The 21,898-nt window shown below is 51.8% G+C and overlaps 9 protein-coding genes across 9 annotated transcripts; 3 read left to right on the plus strand and 6 right to left on the minus strand.

Moving 5' to 3' along the window:
• Nucleotides 1-732: 732 nt before the first annotated feature.
• On the plus strand, nucleotides 733-3,334 carry PG994_009001 (uncharacterized protein; the record flags this gene model as incomplete). The annotated part of the gene is made up of 5 exons (XM_066860410.1): nucleotides 733-924; nucleotides 1,175-1,215; nucleotides 1,280-1,502; nucleotides 1,547-1,765; nucleotides 1,892-3,334. 5 exons carry the CDS (start codon nucleotides 733-735, stop codon nucleotides 3,332-3,334), a joined length of 2,118 nt encoding a protein of 705 aa, XP_066713999.1.
• Nucleotides 3,335-4,244: 910 nt separating this feature from the next.
• Nucleotides 4,245-4,839, minus strand: PG994_009002 (uncharacterized protein; the record flags this gene model as incomplete). Its single annotated transcript, XM_066860411.1, has 2 exons — nucleotides 4,245-4,400; nucleotides 4,501-4,839. The coding sequence occupies 2 exons, from the start codon at nucleotides 4,837-4,839 to the stop codon at nucleotides 4,245-4,247; spliced, it is 495 nt and encodes a 164-aa protein (XP_066714000.1).
• Nucleotides 4,840-5,411: 572 nt separating this feature from the next.
• On the minus strand, nucleotides 5,412-6,998 carry PG994_009003 (uncharacterized protein; the record flags this gene model as incomplete). The annotated part of the gene is made up of 1 exon (XM_066860412.1): nucleotides 5,412-6,998. One exon carries the CDS (start codon nucleotides 6,996-6,998, stop codon nucleotides 5,412-5,414), a length of 1,587 nt encoding a protein of 528 aa, XP_066714001.1.
• Nucleotides 6,999-7,815: 817 nt separating this feature from the next.
• On the plus strand, nucleotides 7,816-8,958 carry PG994_009004 (mitochondrial 54S ribosomal protein mL46; the record flags this gene model as incomplete). The annotated part of the gene is made up of 4 exons (XM_066860413.1): nucleotides 7,816-7,864; nucleotides 7,934-8,622; nucleotides 8,704-8,793; nucleotides 8,863-8,958. The coding sequence occupies 4 exons, from the start codon at nucleotides 7,816-7,818 to the stop codon at nucleotides 8,956-8,958; spliced, it is 924 nt and encodes a 307-aa protein (XP_066714002.1).
• Nucleotides 8,959-9,446: 488 nt separating this feature from the next.
• On the minus strand, nucleotides 9,447-10,833 carry PG994_009005 (uncharacterized protein; the record flags this gene model as incomplete). The annotated part of the gene is made up of 3 exons (XM_066860414.1): nucleotides 9,447-9,644; nucleotides 9,721-10,517; nucleotides 10,671-10,833. The coding sequence occupies 3 exons, from the start codon at nucleotides 10,831-10,833 to the stop codon at nucleotides 9,447-9,449; spliced, it is 1,158 nt and encodes a 385-aa protein (XP_066714003.1).
• Nucleotides 10,834-13,504: 2,671 nt separating this feature from the next.
• On the minus strand, nucleotides 13,505-15,252 carry PG994_009006 (uncharacterized protein; the record flags this gene model as incomplete). Its single annotated transcript, XM_066860415.1, has 3 exons — nucleotides 13,505-13,513; nucleotides 13,593-15,092; nucleotides 15,208-15,252. 3 exons carry the CDS (start codon nucleotides 15,250-15,252, stop codon nucleotides 13,505-13,507), a joined length of 1,554 nt encoding a protein of 517 aa, XP_066714004.1.
• A 1,152-nt stretch (nucleotides 15,253-16,404) lies between these two features.
• On the plus strand, nucleotides 16,405-18,476 carry PG994_009007 (metallopeptidase family M24; the record flags this gene model as incomplete). Its single annotated transcript, XM_066860416.1, has 3 exons — nucleotides 16,405-16,854; nucleotides 16,902-17,737; nucleotides 17,792-18,476. The coding sequence occupies 3 exons, from the start codon at nucleotides 16,405-16,407 to the stop codon at nucleotides 18,474-18,476; spliced, it is 1,971 nt and encodes a 656-aa protein (XP_066714005.1).
• Nucleotides 18,477-18,546: 70 nt separating this feature from the next.
• Nucleotides 18,547-19,290, minus strand: PG994_009008 (uncharacterized protein; the record flags this gene model as incomplete). The annotated part of the gene is made up of 3 exons (XM_066860417.1): nucleotides 18,547-18,708; nucleotides 18,798-18,877; nucleotides 19,047-19,290. The coding sequence occupies 3 exons, from the start codon at nucleotides 19,288-19,290 to the stop codon at nucleotides 18,547-18,549; spliced, it is 486 nt and encodes a 161-aa protein (XP_066714006.1).
• A 786-nt stretch (nucleotides 19,291-20,076) lies between these two features.
• On the minus strand, nucleotides 20,077-21,005 carry PG994_009009 (uncharacterized protein; the record flags this gene model as incomplete). Its single annotated transcript, XM_066860418.1, has 2 exons — nucleotides 20,077-20,448; nucleotides 20,532-21,005. The coding sequence occupies 2 exons, from the start codon at nucleotides 21,003-21,005 to the stop codon at nucleotides 20,077-20,079; spliced, it is 846 nt and encodes a 281-aa protein (XP_066714007.1).
• Between the last annotated feature and the right edge of the window lie 893 nt (nucleotides 21,006-21,898).

Genomic DNA, 21,898 nt, shown 5'->3' on the forward strand with positions numbered 1-21,898 from the left:
GCACTATTGGCAGAGCATTGTTGTGAAGTTGCTATATCAGATATGGTATTATGGCTTCCAGAAGCCCCCTGGAGTCTCTAGAGTGGCCTGAATGATCTGGGGAAGGCTTTCTTCATGCACAACATCCCCTCCCGAAGGGGCTCAACCAAGCACAACAACAGTCAATACAGTACTACGTAGTTGAGAAGAATGCTATGTCACTTTTTTGATGGCGAGATATGGAGGCTGACTATCTTGGAGTGCCTGCCTCATCATGTCCAAGCCCCTATTTCACACCCAAATCTGAGTCTAGGTGACGTGACAGGCAAAAGTTTCCATAGATAAGAGCTTGTGGTTGCTGGGTGAAAAACGTGTTTGATCTAATAAGGGAACGTTGCTCCCCCAGTTTGTGTGAACATTTCAGTTTCTGCGTAGACAAACACGTCCAGCATGCAAATCAGGTGACGGTTGCCCCTCAAGCCCATGTCGCGTATCTTTCTCTCCCCCAAACTGGCTTAAACAAAGACCCTAAACATCGAGGTTTGCCTGGCTGAGTCACGCATGGCTGGTTCTGTTGTCTCTGGAACAGATAAATACTCTGACTTCTTCCCTCTTCCATCTTCTACGCATACATGCATAGTACTACCACACATTTGACCCTTCTACGTGCTAGCCAAGCACGCTCTCACAAGTATGGCGGGCAGACTTGAGCTGGTTGCTTTGGTGACTGGGCTGCTGAGCTTTACGGATACCATGGTCCAACGAGCCTACATGATCATCGGTCGCTATCACGGCGCGCCGAAAGACTTCATCTACATCAGCGCAGAGTCATCGCTCCTGGTCAACGAGTTTCGGGCCCTCAAGGCCTCCATCAAGTGTCATAGGGATGAAACACCAGAGGAGCAAACGCAGGTTCTCATGAAAACCCTCAAGTCCTGTTCGGGGGTATGTCAGCGAGCTCAACAAGATCTTAGGGGTGGAAAATGACCCCAGTATTGGACTTCCCCCGTTCTTGATAGACTTTGAGATGGGCCAAAAACAGCAGCCCCCACAGCCCGTCTGGTCCGACAAAGCCAAGTGGGCTTTGAAGAAGGACAGAGCTCTAGAGCTCCTCCAACAACTCAAATCCAAACGAAAAACATTCGACTGTTCTTAGAGATCGGCCTCGCGTAAGTGTATTCGCAATCCATCGCAGGAGACTGCCTATGATGCTGACGACTGCGAACCAGACAAGGAGTAAGGGAGATTCAACTCGGTGTGGACAGAAAGCTTGCTCCTTCTACTACTGCCTTCACTCCAGAGGGAAAGATGAGACAGAGGACTTCCTCCGGTGTGTCGTCAAAGACCTGCAGCAAAAATCAGGCCACATTCCGGGGGTGCTCCGAAAGCGTTTTAATGAAGACGCCAGACCAACTGAAGACGACCTGCTAGAAAGCCTAGTTCAGCTAGCCGACAAGTTGAAACGCATCTATATCATTGTTGACGCGATCGATGAGAGTTGCGATCGTGCCCATATAACACGCGTTCTTTACAGAATAGGCACATCTAGAGACTTCAGGAGAATCAGGCTCCTGGTGACAAGTCGGAACGAGGCCGATATCCGCGAGATCTTCCTTGGACAGTCACCCCGTGCGTCGAGATTCCCATGTCTGGTGCAGGTGTCAAGGATGGCATGCGAAGGCTGGCGCACTCTGAACTCAGAAAGATACAAGACTGGAGTGAAGCAATGACGGCACGTGTGGAGACTGCGCTGGTCGACCGTGCCCAGGGCATGTTTCGATGGCTCGTATGTCAACTTGACTTGGTAAAGAGACTAAACTAGGAGTCGGTTTGCGAGGAGGCGTACATCCTTCGAGAGATCAGAAACTTTCCCAGTGATCTGTTCGGAACTTATGAGCACATCCTGACCCAGATTAAGGGCGAATACCGCGACTTTGCCCGCACTGCACTTGCCCTGCTTTGCAACCCTAGCACAGATATCCCCAGCGCAGAGATTCTTGTCGAGGCATCTCTATACAAAATAGAGCTTGGGCAGATTCGCAAGTATGATGTTCATCTTCTCAGAAAGGTCTGCAGCTGCCTCGTTTCTGTGACAAGAAAAAAACAAGCTAGACAAGGTAACATCTTCATCTGGCCGGAGGAACCAGAACACAGGGCAGCTTTGGCGCATTATACAGTCAAAGAGTATCTTGATTCCCGGCATGCTGCCGAAGGCGAAGCCTCTTTCTATGCATTGGACCCAGAGTTCCTGAGGGTAGTTGACTTGATGGTCTTCTTTCGAGGGCTTCAGCGATTTGGGATCCGGGCGCAAGTTGAGGCGAAGCGCAAATACCAAGTACATCCCTACGACGAAACTTCCCTGCGAGTCACTGAACACACTTTGTCCCAGCGCCGTTCGGAGCTGGTGGGCAACGAGGAGCTAGTAGAGTTCGTTTTGCCGTCACTGAAGCCCTCTTCCCAGCATTTCGCCTATCTCAAGCAACAGGGCGGCATTAGAATGGCAATGCGTAGCAACTTCCCACAATGGGATAAGCTCTTTTTCAGCATTGAAGTGCGACCGCTTGGTCCATGTGCAGAAGATGTCACGGTTCTGCTCAACCTCGTGCTCCTTGGCTGGCCGGAAATGGCAGAGAAATACTTGGAAAGCCCCGAAATCAGTGGCAATGGCAATATTAAAAGGCGAGAAGTAATTTGGACAGAGCCGTTCAGCATTCAGAACAAGAACTACGAGACGCTTCTAGGATATGTGGTCCGGACTCGTGATCGTGTCTTTCTGAATCTCTTCACCTTGCATGGCGCGTTCTTTGATGCAGAAAGCGAGGTTCTCTTCAGCCTACTGCAAAACTTCTACGTACTTGGTGATGACAGCGATGGGGCACTTTCTTTCTTTAAGGAAGTCCTGAAGCATAGCGCAATGGCCAACCCCAGACCAACCCGCAGCAAACGTCAGGGCCCTGATCCTGAGAATCCGCTTCCAGAATGCTTTGCTTTCACCCCTCTTCAGATCGCTGTTGCATATCTTGAGTCAGAATGGGTCGAGCTTTTGCTCGAACACGGAGCTGACTCTCATGGTTTTGGCATGAAAGGGGGTCATGTGCGAAGAGCGTTTGGTGGCTTCATCAGAGAAAATGTGGATGGCGGTGGCGAGAGACTGCTGAAGTATGGTCTCAAGAAACCATTGGAGATCTGTGAGACGGCTACGCCACCGTGGGAAAATGATGACGGCAGCAATCAAAAAGCTGTAAATACAGCAAGACGACAGATTCGACAAGCCCTTAAAAGTTGGCTGATAAGAGGTTCAGAAGAGCCTGATCCCCACGGTGGCAGCATGGAAAACCCGCATGTGTTGTCTTAATGGCGACTGATCCATTGAGACTTGAGAGAATCAATGAAGAGCTGTCTGTTCTTTGGTCTAAAGAGACAATAACCTCTTCCTCATCTCTCCAAGCGATGAATCATGGTGTGCATCATGTTGCGGTTTTGAGCTTGCATATGTTAAGACAACTGCTCCGACTTAGAGTAGTAGCTGCTGCGATGAATACAAGGGAGCAATGGATTACATGACTTGAAAATGAGTTCAGTGATTCGACTGTATTACGTATCAATGTCTGTGATAGGTGTGCGTTTATTTATATCTTACTTAATTTGCGTACCGAAACAATGTACGACAATCACATTTGTAGTGGAAAGTGGCAGCGGCCACTTACATGGCTCTGCAGCGACTTGCACCTGCCCCAGTTCAGAGTGAACCGAGGTATGTATTCCGGATTGCTGGCTTTCCTTCGAAAGTACTTAAAGAATGCGGAAATGACAGCCAGTGCACTTTGCAAGAAGTTGAGGCACCATACTTGGTATAGAGGTATTATACCGGTGTTACTTGTAGGACAGTGTCCGAACCTGCAACCATACGAGACAGTAGCGAGTGTGGTACTTTACAGGTAATGGAGGTCTGCTTCGAAGCAATACCTTTGTATGAAAAGTGTACATTCATTACGACTTGAAGCACGTCAATTTTGTAGTCGACCATGAGTCAGGGTACTGTCTGAGGTGAATGTATGTGGATTTCCCAGACTCAATCCAGCAGTCAAAGTCATGAAGAGCGTACTACTAGACTTCGAGCATCATCACCAAACCTTCTGATCTGCACTGGAGATAACATGGCTGATTTCTCTTTCCCTTCCTCATGTCAAGACAGTCACATTTCTTGTCCATCCTCCTATCTGGTGTAACCGTGACCCAATGCTGTGACATTAACGTACTGCTACTCAGTAGTTCTCATCAGCCAAGACCCAGCTCATGATACAGACGACGAAGCAGGGAACGAGGACACCAAGCATGGCGCCGCTCAATGCCATGACCGGCATATTCTGCATCTTATCGGTAATGGAGCTCTTCTTGACCTCGGTGATCTTGATTCCATTCTGTGCCACGATCTCGTATTAGTATTTCTATCTCGAGCAATAAACAGGATAACAAACTGGATGGAAGTCGTCTTCCGAGGGGAAAGTATTGCCTACATACCTGCTTGCGAGCGCGGATGATGTCGGCGAGAAGATGTCGGCGCATTTGTTCGAACCGGTACGGGCTACCGTCGCCATATTCGTCCTGGTTCTTAGGAAGACAATCGCGCAACTCGTCCTTGCCCAGAGTGTGAAGGTCTTCTCCATCTAATCGTACTTCTTGGACGAATTCATCGACCTCCAATTCGCTAAATGTGCGTTGCTCCAGAAAGAGTCCGAGCCAGGCTTGTACTTTCTCAGCCTGGGCAGTACGCGATGGGAAGTTAGGGACTTGGTCGGCCCAGCTCGGGAACGAGGTCTCCTCATCGCTGCTGTCGTCACGACGGGTGATGGACAACATAGTGGCCAGAGAGGATTGTGTTACTTGGGTGTAGGAGTTGGGTTTTAATCGGCCGCTTTGGGTGGGTTTACCAACAGGTTGATAAATAGAACGTGTGAAATCTCCAGAGGCAGGGTAGAAACACTTGAGGTGTCGGTAATTCCGATTTGATGATCAGTGGCTTCTTCCTGAAAGAAAATGTGAGTGGAGATGGCTGAACCATTAGGTATTGTTCACTTCACAACAAATGAGTTTACTGTAAGCTCACTGCTCCATCACCTAGAGTTTTAGGCATAAGGACTTGAGATACGGTCCTAACATTGATGCTTAGGTGCTTGCCTCACTGGTCACTACACAAGCCGTGGAAGACCAACATGGCAGGAGGTGACTGGTAACTTGTTTGGATTTGTTACAATGGACTGGTACCTAGTTAATAATAGACCTTTACCACCCAAACTCCAGATGCTCACTTGACTGAAACCAGAACCCAGCAGTCAATGATAATATTACGAGGCTCCGTAACCGGATATCTTACGACCTCTTCTGGCCTATCTCGGCCATCTCAACGTCATCCCAATCCTCGCCCATTTCCCCTATCTTCCTGCCCACATAGATACCGGCCGCCGTGATGATACTGGCCAGCAAGAACCAGCCCTCGAACCAGCGATCCACGAACCCCGGCTCGAGAGCACTCTCCAAGGCATCCCCACGGCACTCCCCACCTCCTTGGGAAGGTTGCTGCGCAGCAGTAGGGCGGACGAGATGACGTAGATAGCGCTGATCTGCCCGATCAGGAGCGCGAGGTTGGCCTGCGCTTGGTAGAGGAGGCCAGGAGCCCACTTTGCGAATATGTGAAATGTTTGGAGAGCCGAGTTGGCGGAGGCTGCAAGGATTACCCCGGAGAGCAGGAACGAGATTTGGCGGGCCCAGGCGATCTGGTCCAGCTTCGGATCCCAGTGTTTGGCGAGAAGGCCCAGTAAGCGATTGATGGGGTCCGATGAAGAAAAGGAGGCGGACGGGGAGTATAAGCGACGGAGACTTGTGAGTGTCGTTGCCAAGATTCTATACACACAGTACACACTGAAAACATATGTAGGGATCACAAAAAGCTTTCCCAGCGGTGTTGCTGCTCGGGCAGAGTTTGCCTGGCGCGATTTCAAGTTCGAGAGTGAATTGCTCAAGTTTGCTTCCATTGCCTCGAGGCCAGAAATTTCGAGCTTCAACCCACGAATCTCGCCAGCGTCACCACCGCCACGGATAGAGCCCAGCATTTTGGTCACCAGACCACCCTTATCGTTGGCGGACGATTCAGCCACTTTACGTTGTAGCGTTTGCAGCCGGTGGCGTTTGGTTAGCAGCATCTCGTTAGTAGCGTCCAGTCCCGCCTGCTTCCGCGCGATGTCGGATTCCGTCACGGGACGCCTGGAGGCCGGACTTCCAAAGGTATGCCACGGACAGGAGACAGAAGCAAAGCCGGACAGCAATGCCATGAGCGAGATGCCAATAACACCAATTCGCTCTAGACAGGCACGCGCTAGCCCACCAGTACTCTGCGCCTGGGATTTCGCCATCTTCACGCTTGCGTGAAGATCCTTGCCGTCAATCGGCACCAGGCGTCCAAGTGACCAGAAGGCGAGCAGCCAGAGGCCAAACACGGCAAATTGTAGGAGCCATGCCGTCCGGGGGATACGCCCCTTGGAGGTTCGTTGAAATGTCCAGCCGGAGCTGGCGACCAATGATTGGAGTTCGAGAAATGGGATTACGACGATCAAGAAGAAGAGCAAGGTCGGCACCGTGATCTTGAGGGCAGTTGCGCGCGCATACGGGCTGACCAGCTCGGAAATCTCGCAAAGGATCAGCTCGGCCAGTACGGCAGCGAGGCCTACGGTCGTCGAAAAGGCGGCCGCTGCCACGCGCCTACGGAGCGACTTGGAGCCGTGTTCGGCATGTGCTTGTTGCAGGGACAGCGGGGCGTCGGACGGCAGGAAGTGGTCTTCGCCGTCCCGCGAATTCTGGACGCGGGAGAGCTGGGGGAAGATCTTCCGCAGGACGACGAGCGAGACGACGCCGAAGGTCAGGATGAAAGGCGCGAGGGCTATCAGGGTCGAGGCTGTCGAAAGCGCGGGCGAGCCGGGCGCGGTACACAGATCATCGCCGCAGTCGGTCGATGAGGAGCGCATTTGAAGTGCAGCTATACAAAGGTAGGTTGTTTCGTTGTCGGATTATTGGTGGGGGAGTAGCGCAAGATGTTGATGGGGATCTATCTGCGGGCCACGGATCGCACACTACATCGAGACAGACAAGAATCGGAACACGTAGGATCAAAGGGGCGGCGAAAGAGTCATGAGAGAATCGAATATCCGAGTTGTAGTTGTCATTTAGGCGGCATGCTTCCTAGAAAATGCAAGGTGGTTTGCGACAGCAATTTATCGGATCAATTGAATAGGCTGGTTAGAGGTACTGTATGTAGTGTTGGGAGTTGGGATTGGGGGAGCTCCACTCGAATCTGTACGAACATCCGGGGGAGGGATGGTCCTGTCCGTCGATGGCCTGGTCTTGGGATCCTTAGGGATGACGACGACCTGGGGGTTCTGCTGGGGGTTTTCTGCAGTCGGCAACTAATGCATGGTCCAGAACGTTTCGAGAACTGCCCAGAATTCAGTCTCACAATCTCACGTCCGTGTCAGGAACGCGCACTTTTGGTTGGCGGCTGTTGCCGATCTGTAGTGCATGTGCTGCACCCAGGTGGCTTCAAGGTATCAGCCACAGCAGCCAACGCTAGATGCGCCCACCAGCCTCATTTGTTATGGTGGGCAGAAGAAGTGCGCTAATCATCCTTACCTAAGCGGGCAGGGGAGCTCTTCGAAAAAAGTTCAATGTTGCGCGACCCTGCACCATTGGATTGAATAGCGGCCATTGAGTGTTGAAGAAACAACCGCCATCCCTTCGCCCAATCCACGTAACTGGGGCGGCTGTCAGGTTTCGTGCTTATCAGACATGGCTTCTTCAGCTAGAAGCAGCGGTGCGGCAGCAGCATTATTACGGAGTAAGTGGCATTGGCCAATGGATGGTTATGGGATATCTATATTGGGATTACCTACTGACCTGATACTAGGGAGGCCGAATATATGCGCCAGCTGCAGAACAACTCAATTCCTCCGCCCTTACTCTGTTGCCGCCGAGGCACAAGCGACAGCAGAAGCACACCACTTGAAACCTACTCAATCAGAACCTCATTCGCCCTTCACAGTGTCCCGGAAAGCGGAGTACCGCATTCGGTCCAGCGTCATCCTCTCGCGAGCACCGCTTCTCACCCGGGCCCTCACCCCCTTTGAGAACGCCTTCTTCTTCTATCAGAAGCGACTGAACGAGCGTTTGACCACCGAGTTCCGACACAGCATGTTCTTCAAGAAGGACACGGCAGCCGACCTGGACTGGAGGATCAAGCTCGAGGAGCGTGGCGGCCTCGTGGCAAAGGAGCTGGGCAGGTACTACGCCAAGGGCCGAAACGCATGGAACGACGAATTGCTGGTCGGCAGTACTCTCAGTGACGAGAACCGGATCCGGGAGACTTTGTTGAAGGATGCCGAGTCGAGGGTCACTGAAGATGGTGATAGGGCCAAGCCGGACGAGATCGTGCCTGTGGAAAAACCGCAGCCCCGAATCACCGAGTCGGACAAGAAGAACGATGTGCGGAAGCTGGACCGGAAACTGGACCAGACTTTGTACCTGGTGGTCCAGAAAGTGAGTGGAGAGTGGCAATTCCCGACTGACGACATGGCCACAGAGGAGAACCTACACGAGGTAAGTTAAGGAGGACTGAGATGGGATTGAACAATTGCTAATACCTCTACTAGTCTGCGGAGCGAGTATTGATTGCGGCAGCAGGCCCCCAACATGAACACATGGGTCGTAGGTCGCGTGCCCGTAGCCCATCACGTCGTGCAGCCCACATTCGAGGAAGACACGTCATTAGTGAAAAAGGGGAAGAGAAGACATTCTTCTTGAAGGGTAGAGATCTTGGCCGGTCAGGCTGACCTGAAGGGGAACACCCTGGGCTACAGGGATTTCAAGTGGCTCACGAAAGACGAGCTGAAGGAGTTCTCCCATACCCGTACTTCAAGTCTGTACGAAATATGATGGCAGATCGGTGATATAGTTGAGAAATCCGGTCCCATACTTGAAATAGACTGTGTGTACTTTACGAGCTAAATGTGTATACAAGCAATGTACTCTATTGTACACTTATGAACTGTTTGGCCAAACTTCTTATGTGCAGCGCAATCTGTATGTATTTGCATCTAGCAACTGCACTAACTATTAATAGGGATCTCGCTCTTGAGAAGTATCAAAGGCAAAGCAAGGGACTCGCTATATAGGCCTTTGCGAACCAGTTTGCCAGAAACCAAGAAGGAAATCTAGATGCGTCTTGTTGCACTTCCAGGACAAAAAGATAGTGAAGGCGTACGCCGCCTTCTCAATCAAGGAGGTCGTCATCAACCCCATCCTGTGCGTGATATATATACCGACAAAATCATTCCCAACAGCATACACAGAAAATAGTTCCTGTCCCTGCCCAATGTGGCGTGAACCATCCCCGCTTCCCCTTTTCTCCTAGTCATCGCCGATCAAGCCTGCATCTCATAGATCGGATCCATTCCACCACTTCTCTGGCCATGTTGCGCTCCATGGGCTGCGGCCGTCTCTCCCGTGCTCTGGGGGCTGACAAGCGGGCTCGGCGAGTTCATCATGGTCTCGTTCGATCTCTCCGAGATGGCGGACAGCGGCGGTACCCACCGATCCCGATCCGGGTCGTACGCTTGGTACTGGATCGGCTGCAGCTGCTGTTCTTGCCGCATGAGGGGGAGGGGACGGCGTGGTCTCAGTTGATGGGATGATGACGACATTGGGGCTGTCGGCTGGGAGCTCGGCCTTGAAGAATCCGTGGGAATGTCCGCTGTTGTCACCACTATGATGATAATGCTGCGCAGGGGTGCCTGCACTGGGAAAGGCATTGGGGCTGGCTTGGCCGTCGTAGTTGCCGTCGTCGGTCTTGCCAAGGCTACTGGGGCCGCTAGTACCAGCAGGCGAGGGGCGCAGGCCTCGGTAGCCGGTCTCCTTCTCGGCCTTGAGGCGGCGGTAGCGAAGTGCCAGGAAGACGAATGCGATGACAATGATGATGACGCCCACGCCGGCTCCGGCACCGATGCCGGCCAGGGCGGTCGTGGAAAGGCTCGAGCTGCTGGGACTCGCCGACACGGCGGCGGCAGGGGTTCCGGTTCCGCTCGAGGCCTCCGGGGCAGGGGTGCCTGTAACACCACCATCATCCACTTTTGACGGCTGCTGTGTAGGGCTACTAGCAGCTGTGGGTTTATAGCCTTCGACGAAGATGATGGTGCCACTTAAGGTTCTGGGCAGACTGGCATGTTTGGTGAGTATCTGGCCATCAGTGAAGAGTGGCACCATGTCCGCGCGATTGGTGCAGTCACAGGTCCGGTTACCGGAAGTCACAGAGGGCTGCCCGAGGTCCTCATCACAGCCAAGCCAGTCCACGTCCAGGCCCCTCTTGTTGTGCTCGCCATCGCAGTGCGTTAGGCCCACCCACTCCTGCATGGCGTAGACGCCTTTGTTTGGACAGGCGTCTGCCTTGTAGCTTTGATCCGTGCAGCCGGCTAGGTACGTATTCTGTGAGTCGCCGACTGTCGATGCAGTTTCTAAGGTCAGTCACTTTCTCAACTGTTCTATTCGGGCGATTCAGACGTGAAGGAAGTAAATGGAACACGAAGCGTAATAATGGAGGGGTTGGGTTCTCTGGTACAGCTGATCTTTTGTATGTTATCTTTCACACTCACTGTTAAAGCATGCATTGCTGGATAGACAAATGTCGCCCTTGCTGCAACATTGGTAGTGCTGTCCAGAGGCGACGTTACCGCAGGGGATATAGTCACGGTACGATTCCTCGTCGGTCGACTTGTAGCAAGTACCATTGGAGATCAGGACGTTGATGTCGGCCATGTTGCTTTGGCACACTCGGCGAGACTGTTCCAACGATACGTGTAGGATCTGTAGTGTATGGAAACTGCCGTCCGGGAGTCGAAGTGGTACGAACTTGAGCACTGTAGTGCGAGTGGGAAACACCAGAGCCAACAGAAATAGTCGATGTGCGTACTGCGGCGAGTAGTCTGCAGCAGGCGTCGCAGTCACAATGTCACAATGTGCACTGCTTGAAGGGGGAAGGAGAAACAGGTGTAGTGTGGAAGGGACGAAAACAGACACTGGAAACGCTGCTTACCGACCAATGTTAACTGCTGGGCCTGAAAAATCGTCTGAATATTGAATGTATTCATCATCTGTTCTTCACCTGAACCTTTCTTTGTTGTCACCCCTAACCACTACAGCGTCACTTCCAGCTCACCCCCCCTTGCCGAGATATGATCGGTCATGTCGCTGAGCACCTTTCCAATAAGTGATATGCCTTTGTAGACCTACTGCATCAATTTTACCAAGGTCAAGTTAAATGTCCCTTGTTGGTCGTAGGAGAAGATCGACATTCCAATTTTCTACCCACTTCCTACAAGGAGGGTTTTTTCGATGATCGTTAAGCCATGTTGATTTGCTATGTCTCTATCTCCTCCTGTCCGTGCTCGCACAACAGCCTGTCGTCAATGGTTGTGCATATTTTGGCTTGACTGCTCTGAGCCTCTCAGCGCATGAATGATTCATGATAATGCTGCACAGCCAGCTCGCCACTTAAGGCGCATACGGTAACTCATACCTGGGACACGATCCTGTCTCCCAATAGTACGTCATTAGGTAACCAAAATATATAGGTCGACTAGATAACATCATACTACGATGTGTAACCAAGTCCTGTTCCCCGGCAGGACACCCAAAACTCCTTAACGACTTGATTTGTAGCTCTGGACCCACGCAAGCTAAGATTTACTGTTGTTAGCCACTGCAGTAAGAGAAATTGGTCCGACGTTGTTTTGTGCGTTGTTGAAGACTCCCAGCCATGATAGAGGCTAGCCATGGGAACTACATACCTGGTAATTTTCTTCAGGAATAACCCTCGGTCTGCAAGGGAGACCTTGTCACTAGGGAACGAGTTATCGTTCAATGCTGCCTCGAGCCATTGGCGAGCATTGGCGTTCTGGAAGACAAGTTTCTTCAAGGGGTCGCTGAGTTTATCCAGTTCACTCCGTGCGGCGTTGCCACCAATATTCTGAATGAGGGACTGGGCTAATATCGGGCCAAATTGGCTCATGGCTCCGTCGATTGTTCTTTGTGTGCCCTCATCATCGGACTTCAGCGTAATGAACAAGGTCTAGAAAAGTCAGCTATTTCATGACACTGTAGGTTTACGACACGGTGGGCACGGTAGGTGTAAACTAAAAGAATTCTGTAACAAGGGAGATACATACCCAGAAATCAGCCGCAGCTGCTTTTGGCAATGGCTCTTTTCCATTGAGCATCTCAATGGCAAATGTGAAGATGTATTCCGCATTGCTAGGAGGCTGGACCCGCGATAGAACGTCCGGACACCTTTGGATGACCTTTTGGATGAATTCAATGCTGAATTGGGCCAACTCGGGATCGTTTGATGGGTGGCCAAGCATCCCAATGTAACCGATAACCCACGGCAGAAGCTGGTCAATAACTTGGCGCATTTGACCCCTGTAGTTTCCATTGTGCACATAGCTCAGGAAGACTTGAGCAGTATTCACTGCTACGGGTGCTGCTACATGCCAAGGACTGGTGAGAAGGTCGATCACCATCTGCGGAGGGAAGACAAATGGCCCCGGCTCGGTCTCCGAGAAACCAGCTCGAACAACATGGTTAATATCATACTGGTCCATCTCGTTAGTTGGATTATCAAGGATATGGTTTGGAAACAACAGTTGGTGACAGGGTATCTAGCGGTTATTGGCTAAATGTACGATACTTACCATCACTTGAAGGCTTTCATAGAATGCAGCTTTGGTTTGGGCAAGGATGTTCATGATGTTGCCCTGTAGTTGCTCGAGTTCTGGACTGATCTTGACCGTCATCGAACTTTCGTCCGCATCGAGGTTTATGGGGGAGTCTGACGGTGACTGGAGACCTTTTGCTGCTCCAAGTAGACATCTTAAAGCCCGCACAGCTACTTGCAGAGCCACCTCATGTCCAGGTACCTATCGACTATTGGCATCAGTATTCATCTTCCGGGGAACAAATTGTATCCCAGGAGGGAATACAGGCACCCTGGAATAAGTTGTGTTTTCATTCCTCCCGAGACACTGGAATAGGAAAGAGTAAACTCCGAGTGTTGCTTACCGGCTGGGTCGGATGTTGGTTTAAATCGAACGCGCGCATCACTGTAGGGTCGCTTGGTTCCAACATGAATGAAATAGACTTGAGCTGGATGGCCTTCTCGATGTCAGAAGCGAATAACATGAGTAGCTGCTGGAAAGCACCAAGTCGCTGCGACTCCTCGGGAACGGCCTGAATGATAGAGGCAATAGCACCGACAACTCGTTCTTCGGTAAGAGAGTCATCGGCACACTGTTTCGGATAATGCCGTACTGGTCGAGAAACGCACCAACTTCGGGTGTCAAGATAGCCCTGCAAGAGGAACACAGCCTGTATATGGATTTCGCAGAAGGGCCAGCCAAATGGGATTCGTGCAGGGCCCCAAAGAGCAAATTCAGTGCTGCTGGCAAGAATTCAGCACGGCGTACGAAGTACTCCGAGTATCTCTCGATGAGAGAAAGACAAGTCTGTCTTGTTCGGACGGGCACAACCGAGTGTCCTCGACGCAGCAGATCGAACAGCTGAGAGCCGAATACTTTGGACAGGGCAGCATCGCAAGAATCGTTGTCAGGGAGGCAGTCAGATAGAGACCCTAAACAGAAGGCTGCGGCTTCAAGCTCTGCCCAGGAAGTAGTGGAGAGACTTTGCGTCGTTAGATCCACAAAGACGGAGATCAGAGAGTCGCCGACAAGTGTGTACATGGTCTGAAGCAAGTCGGACACGTCCTTACGCGCATCACTGAACCCGACTCTCTCAGTTGAGTCCCAGGCATTGTACACACTGATGTGAGGGTATTGGATTTTGCGCCAGCAATGAGAGACGACTTGCATGAGATAGGACAGTGGTGGTATGTTCCAGTTGATAGGCTGATCTGGTTCCGAAAACAGGTCATCCGTCATCGACTCGATGAGTGTAGCCCAGAAATCAAGGGCGGGCACGAAAATCTTGTCTTCGGCGACCAGATGACCCTGAGCAGCCAGTAATCCCAATAGCCCAGCCAAGAAGCGCTGCGCCCTTTCGATGGACGGGTTGAGTAGCTCGGTAATCTGAGCGTCGCCGAACGCGATCATGAAAAGACCAAACTGGACCGCAGCAGAATCAAAGTCGCCCTGAATGAGCTCTTGATAGTGTTTCTGCGCCCAGTCAGACTGGAAGAGAGAATAAAGCAAGTCGTAGTCATCCTTAGTGAAGAAGGTCTGCCAATTGTTCAGGGAGTCGGTCAGAATATCTATCGCTGCCTCGTAGATGTTATCGATGACAAGACATTCTATTGTCGGGCGAAGCAGCGGCCTCAGTTTGGCTGTTAACTGGTCGTTCGGCGTGCGCTCGCCGTAGGTCATCCACTCATGCAGGGCCTCGATGGCATCCCTTTGAACCCGGGGTCCTGTTGAACCAGATAAGGAGATGGCCACAACAGCTGCTACATCCTCAGAGTTTCTGACAAGACGTTCATGAAGAGCAATGTGTTTGATAGATCTCGAGTCTATCTTCTCTCCTTCTTCCGCTAGCGCCGCTGCGAACCATGCCACGCTGATGGCTTTCTGTGGAGTCAAAGATGGAAATATATCCCTAACAGGTGCTGTGTCTTTAGCATCGTCCAGAGCCTCCCCTTTATTCAGATCCAGGCAGTAGACAAGATCTCGAATGCAGAGTGGCCATAGATGAGAGAAATGGATGTAGTGGGTGACTAGGGCAGAGCAAAGCTTCCTGATAACTATCGGGCCAGCACCGTTTTCAAGAGAAACGATAAGCCAGTTGATGAGCTTCTGCACAAGAAGTTTTGCTGCGTCATCGTCAATGGTGTCGGTGTTGAGCTTGACGACAAACGTGAGAGCCCCAAAGAACTTGACGTTGTCAGAAGACCGCGACAGTAGGGCGTCTGCAATCTGCCAGCCATCGGGCGACTTCTGTAACCCTTGGAGAGACTCCTGGATCCGTGAGATAACAGCAGGTGAGTTTGGCTGATACAGGCTCTCAACTAACTGCGACATGTGTCAGTATGAGCTAGCAGATGGGCATATAAAACATCGGGAGCAGCAAAATGCTACTTGGTCATATACAGGGATGGGTAGAGAACCAGGACAATACCATACTCACGTTTTCGATATCGTCAATACTGGCAGGCTGAGAAATTGGATCCATGGCGCGCGCCCATAATCATGTGCGACTGGAATCGCAGTTTCTGATAAGTGAAGTTAGGTGTGTAGTTTGGGACAGCCTGATCTTATATCCAAATCATGTTGATGTACATGCAGGTTAAAGCTCTATTTCTACTTGGAACCCAAAGCCATTGACCGATGAAATTCATGGTGGGGCAGATCCAGCTCCTTACCTGCAGCTACCCAGCTTAATTCTCCTTAACCACCTGCGCCTACCTGCCCGCACCTGGAGTGGAGGTACAGGTAGATTTTACCCCCTAGGCAGCTTTCGGTCCATTTCAAAGGAAGTACGTGCATCAAATAAAGAGCGTTAATATATTTGCTTATTGTTTACAAAGGCTCAACTTTGTGCCAATATTATTCTCGACATCTGAAATGGGCTATAACGGTTTAACGGTAGTGGAAATGTATGAGGTCAGATTTGGCATGTGTGCAATTTCTCAAGCTACATGCAGCTAAATAATGTACCTACCTCAGTACCTCAGGGCTGTCAGCTGGAGTGTCCCTCCAACCCTCCAAATTGCCTGCTAAGGTTACAATTGAAGGTAGATGCTAAGGGAATGTCCCGGCATCTGTTACCAGCGCCACCAGGTACTTTCAACCAAGTTGAACATTCCTGCAGCATTACCTGTTGCCAACTGAAATAAGCCTTGTCCATGCGACAGAGGTTTGGTGCAGTGCCTTTATATCATTCTCCGTCTGGCAGTGAGTGGGAGAAAGAAAGGTGCTGAGGGCTTCTCGCTTAACACCAGCTTTATAAGCTGGTCAAGAGGCGCTTCCATCTTGAGCTATTACATACACGAAGCTTGGCATTGCCCCTCCATTTGTTCGCTGCTCCTTACCTTGCTTGGCTAGGGGATTGCGCATAAACGAACGTCAACATATCTAGACAGACTTGAATGAACAACACTCTCCATCAGGAACGCATTTGCTACCTGGAATTTAGTTTTGGAATAATTCCTCATTTGTAGCTTTTTCCTGCCCCAGCATCATTATCGCCTGCTCGATACGACGGTTCGGCACGATTCGTTGGCTCATTTTTAGCAGAGACATTTGCAAACGACCGTCAGCTTGAACCACGAGCGAGGATAGTCGATAGAGTCCCGGTCTCTAGCAGCTAGGTACATACTCGCTCATGCGACTTCTTCGACCTCTAACCCTTCTATCGAGGAGCTTGCTCAGACCTGCTGCACCTCCACTATCGAGAGCCTATTATCCCAAGTGCCCATCCCTGCGCCGAGACCCCTCAGTACTCGCAAACCCCTCGAATCGCCGATACCGAACATACACTACAGCAGTCGATATGGAGAAGGTCGACACTACAAGCCGGCTAGCCGCCTTGCGGAAGTTCATGAAGGAGCATAATGTCGATGTATACATTGTGCCGTCCGAAGACAGCCACTCTTCTGAATACATTGCCGCCTGCGATGCCCGCCGAGCTTTCATCTCGGGATTCATCGGCTCTGCTGGGTGCGCGGTTATTACACATGATAAGGCTGCTTTGGCGACCGACGGCCGCTACTTCAACCAGGCCTCCAAGCAACTGGATGACAACTGGACTCTGCTGAAGCAGGGGATCGAAAACGTACCGACTTGGCAGGAATGGTGCGCCGAACAGGCAGCTGGGGGCAGAGTGTTGCTGTCGATCCAACCCTTCTGACGGCGGGGATAGCTAAGAAGCTGTCCGATAAGATCAAGAAGGAAGGTGGAAAGGAACTGGTTCCCATTCAGGGAAACTTGGTCGATCAGGTATGGGCCAGCGAGCGGCCCTCACGACCTAGTGAACCAGTCTTCATCCTTGAAGATAAGCACGCTGGCAGGGATGTCAAGGCTAAGCTCGCTGAATTACGCAAGGAGATCGAGAAGAAGAAGGCTTTCGGCTTTGTCGTTTCCATGTTGGATGAGGTCGCCTGGCTTTTCAACCTCCGAGGCAGCGACATCCCCTACAACCCTGTCTTCTTCTCGTATGCCGTAGTGACACCTGAGGACACAACGCTCTATTTCGACTCTTCCAAATTGGACCAGAAGTACCAGGCTGTCCTGGCCGAGTTTGGGGTGACTATCAAGCCATACGATGCAGTGTTCGAGGAGGTTACGTCTCTGGGTCAGAAAGGCCAACAGACCAACAGTGCGAAGACGGGCGAATCGCGGAAGTTCCTCATCTCTAACAAGGCATCGTGGGCACTCAAGCGTGCCCTCGGAGGAGACGAGATGGTGGAGGAGATGAGAAGTCCTATTAGCGACTCCAAGGCAGTCAAGAATGAGGCTGAGCTGGAAGGGATGAGGGCTTGCCATGTCCGAGACGGTGCTGCTCTGATCGAGTACTTTGCATGGCTAGAGCACGAGCTTATTGCAAAGAAGTCCACCCTGGATGAAGTGGACGCTGCGGACAAGCTTGAGGCCCTTCGCAAGAAGCAGGAACACTATATCGGCTTGTCCTTCGATACCATTTCTTCCACCGGCGCAAAGTAAGTCCACCGTTCCATCTTTCCAAATCGCGACTGGTGTCTAACAATTCCCAGTGCCGCTGTGATTCATTACAAACCCGAGAAAGGAGCCTGCGCCACAATTGACCCGAATGCCATCTACCTTTGCGATTCAGGAGCTCAATACCTAGACGGCACGACCGACACAACGCGAACTTTGCACTTCGGAACTCCCACGGCAGAAGAGATTGAAGCTTACACGCTGGTCCTGAAGGGAAATATCGCGTTGGATAAGGCGGTGTTCCCTAAAGGCACCACAGGGTTTGCATTGGATTGTCTGGCCCGACAGCACCTCTGGAACCTTGGTTTGGACTACCGACATGGGACTGGTCACGGCGTAGGTTCCTTCCTGAACGTCCACGAGGGCCCCATCGGAATTGGCACTAGGGTGCAGTTCGCTGAAGTGGCATTGGCCCCTGGGAATGTCATCTCCAACGAGCCTGGATTCTACAAGGACGAGTCCTTTGGTATTCGTATTGAGAACATCATCATGGTCAAAGAGGTCAAGACAAAGCACTCATTCGGTGACAAGCCCTGGTTGGGTTTCGAACACGTCACGATGGTGCCCTACTGCCGCAAGCTTATCGATACGAGCCTGCTGACAGAGGGAGAGATTGCTTGGTTGAATGCGTACAACGCCGAAATCTGGGACCAAACGCACGGTTTCTTCAAAGATGAGATCGTATTAAACTGGCTGCAGAGGGAAACTGGACCCTACTAATCTGACGAGGACAAAACATCGGCTTGAATCCTCTGTCAGCCAAGTGCAGTTATTGGGCTACAAGACATTCCTAGACGTTCCCGAAGCGAAGGAAGGCAGAAGCGGCAAAGAAGAAGCCAAAGCTTAGCTTGAAAGCCGGGTCTTTGCGCAGTGCTTCTAGAACACGCGAGTTCTCGACTCGTTGTTTCACCCGCAGTTGGTCGACGAGATCGACCCCGTACCTGGCGGCAACCTAAACAGGGTCACAGTAGACGTTAGCTATACATACCTAGAGAGCCTGAAGACAAACTTTCAGGCTGTGATTGCTGCCGAGTGCCTTACCTGAACGATGACCACGGAAATACCCAGTAGCAGTACTAATGTTTTGGAGAAGACGCTGACCAGTAGCCCAGCCAGGAAACCTTGGATCAGAGGTATTATGATTAGCTTAATGCACGTGAAAGAAGGCCAGTAAGTCGTGCGTTGAGGCTGTAGACCCATGATCAAGTCAAACGAGCCGAACATGTGCCTATCGGATCATAGGCGTGTGTGTGTGGCGACGAACATAGAAAACAGAGAGGGGCCGCTTACCGCTAACACTTCCACCGGACAGCTGTCTGATCATATCGGGATCCAGACCCTTCGCCTTCGCCGCCGCTGCAGGCCTTGTCTCCGATGATTGAGACGCGAAGGGCCGTGGTACGGACCGCGCATCCATGCGTAGCGGGCGGCGGTGCTCTTGTAGCGCTACGGCGGTGCCTAGGGAGAGGCTGAGCCCCGTGCCCAGCAGCGCCGTGCGACGGAGCGCTGTGCGGCTCATGAGGAGTGCTGACATGATTTTTGCTGGAGGCTTTTGACTGGGGATTCGTGATAATTGGGTGTTTCCTACTGCGAAGCGGAGTTGTTTCTTGGTACTGGATGAGGTTATAGTGAATTCGGTCGTGATGTTTTGACTGCAAGGTTGTTGTGATGGTTCGGGAACTTTTCTCTTGACGTCACCGAGCCGTAGCGTGGGAACCCGTGGCTCGGCCGCTAATTGCGATTGACGGGGAGCTGTGGGTCAAGCTATGGTCGCGACACTCTCCAGATATCTATAACCAGGGGTAATCGAATAGGAGCTGTCAGGACCTATGCATCGCGCATCCACGCATTTAAACTAATAGAAAGCCTTGCATGTCATCTGGTTTGCCAATACAAGTGCCGGTGGACTATCTACTCGACTTTCCTTTCGAAAAGGCTATGAGCTCCATCAAGTCCTTTGTGAAGGACGCAATCATCCGTTGGTTAAGACGTTCAAATCCGTCAGCTTGGTTTGATACGAAGTTTTTAGAGACCTAACAATTTCGGATTTGTGCAAATTTGGACGTAGTATTTAACTGATAAAGACATATCTCATGATAATTCGTAATCGTGCGAAACACAATCTCTGCTACAAAACCAAACTCGTATCCAATTTTGCCCAGAATTTTGCCGTACAGAATAGCAGATCCAATAATACATATCACACATCCAACTCCCTGTTTAGTAGATCCATAAGAAAGAAAAGAAGCAATGCGCAAGAAAAAAATGGGGGGGGGGGGGGGACGCGGCGGCGGTCGGGGGTTTCAACAAAAAACACCCCTTAATCGGGGAAGTAGAGTTCGAAGTCTAACACGCTTTCAGAACTCACGTTGGGCGACGACTCAGCGCTTCCCTTCTTATGGCTCATGAACTGTGCACCGTTCGCAGGTGCGGCCATGGAGTTGCCCATCCTGATCTCGTGTAGGATCCTTTCCGTGATGGGCTCATCCCGATAGCCACGACCTGCTATCGCCCTGTCACCATCAACTCCATCCCCCTTGCTTCGACCCTTGAACAGGTTCCGCAGGCCAGCACCGCGGCTCTTCTTCTCCACCAGCCGCCTGATGGGGTACACGCCCAGGCCCACGATCATCTCTTGGCGGAACTCGGCGCTGACGTTGCGCTTGTTCGAGGCGCCATGCTCCGCGCCGAGCTGGGCGACCGTGGCGCCCGTGTGCGGGTCGGGCACGCCCACGTCGAGGCCGGCGTTGGTGGAGTGCCCGGCGCCCGCTCGACCTTGAGGGTGGAGAGCACGAGGATGTTGGTGACGAAGTAGACGAACTCGACATCCAGGTTGCGGTCGAGCAGGCGCATGACCGAGTCCCGGTAGGCCGGGTCCTCCATGAGGCCGTCCATCTGCTCGTGGGGGCTGTCCATCTTCCACCACTTGGCCTTGGCGGCGTGGCGCGCCTCGGTCGAGCTGCCGTCCTTCTCGAAGAAGGCGTTGACGATGCGCTCGAACGCCGCCCTCACCTTGGTGCTCGCGCTCCGGTTCAGCACGCTGCTGTAGTTCTCGATGTCCACCGGGCGCGGGTCGATCCCCGGCTGCCGCTCGAGGGGCACGGGGCCCCGGAAGGACGAGTAGGCGTAGAGCGGGTCGTAGGGCTTCACGACGCAGGCGCCCATCAGCTTGTCGCGGTACTCGCTGGCGAGGATGGGCTCGCTGATGAGGAAGATGGGCGTCTTTGGCCGGGATTTGAGGTTGTCCATGGTGCCCATAATATGTGCTCAATAGTAAGGCTGAGGAAAGAAAGCTACGCTTGGCTTGGTGTCTGGTAGAATAAGTGTTGAAGATGAAGTAAGTTGTAGTCTGTTGATATCAATATCTATTTGCTTGTGATACGGCAGTCGTTCTTGTAAGACTTGATGGGAAGGCCCGTTTCCTGGGTTGTTACCTCATGATTGTCTTTGGAGGCCTGTTCTGCGAACTTGCAATAATTACAGTATGACTTCACACATAGCGCCTGGGCTTATAGTCCTACGAATGGGATGGCAGACTTCCACAGCCTGAGTGGCGGTACGGCAAATGAGCAGTCACGCACCTCAATAACTGCGCCCCCCATTCTTGCCGAGGCTCTGCCCGTGTAACCTGACGATTGGTTTGCTTTAATAGTAAAAAAACAGGGCCTTTTTAGCTGTGCTCACATGGGCGTCAAGCCGCCTCGAAAACACAGTGGCTTGAACAAACATTGAAGGGTCCCAGTCATCTAGTGAGGTACCCCTAGCAGGTAAGTACTTAAGCAAGCAATCAGTGAGATGGGAAAAAGTGAGCGCCTCGGAGGGAGCCCAACGCGTCCCTGTTCCTGGAATTGGGGTAAACTGAACGGGTCGAGTTGCAGTAGCCTGGGACTTTTGTCTGGGGAAATTGCAACTGTACATCGCATCTGCGAAACCCTTCCATGACAGCTGACGGTTCCCCAACGGTCCAGCCGCCGCATACCATCTTTGTTGTTCCTTTCTTTCTCTTATGCGGCTGGCTCTCCCTCATGCAACACCAGAGACCAAAAGGAATCTGGTCTTCCGCAACTTCGAGCCTCTTTTCTTCCCCGAGCCAGCGGTGAAAGGAAGAAAGCTCGCGAGATGTGGCAAGCTATTGAAGCTCC

This window comes from Apiospora phragmitis (assembly GCF_038363925.1).
Source record: "Apiospora phragmitis strain CBS 135458 chromosome Unknown utg000008l:1.0-3514335.0:1.0-3519231.0, whole genome shotgun sequence".
Classification (NCBI taxonomy): Eukaryota; Fungi; Ascomycota; class Sordariomycetes; order Amphisphaeriales; family Apiosporaceae; genus Apiospora; species Apiospora phragmitis.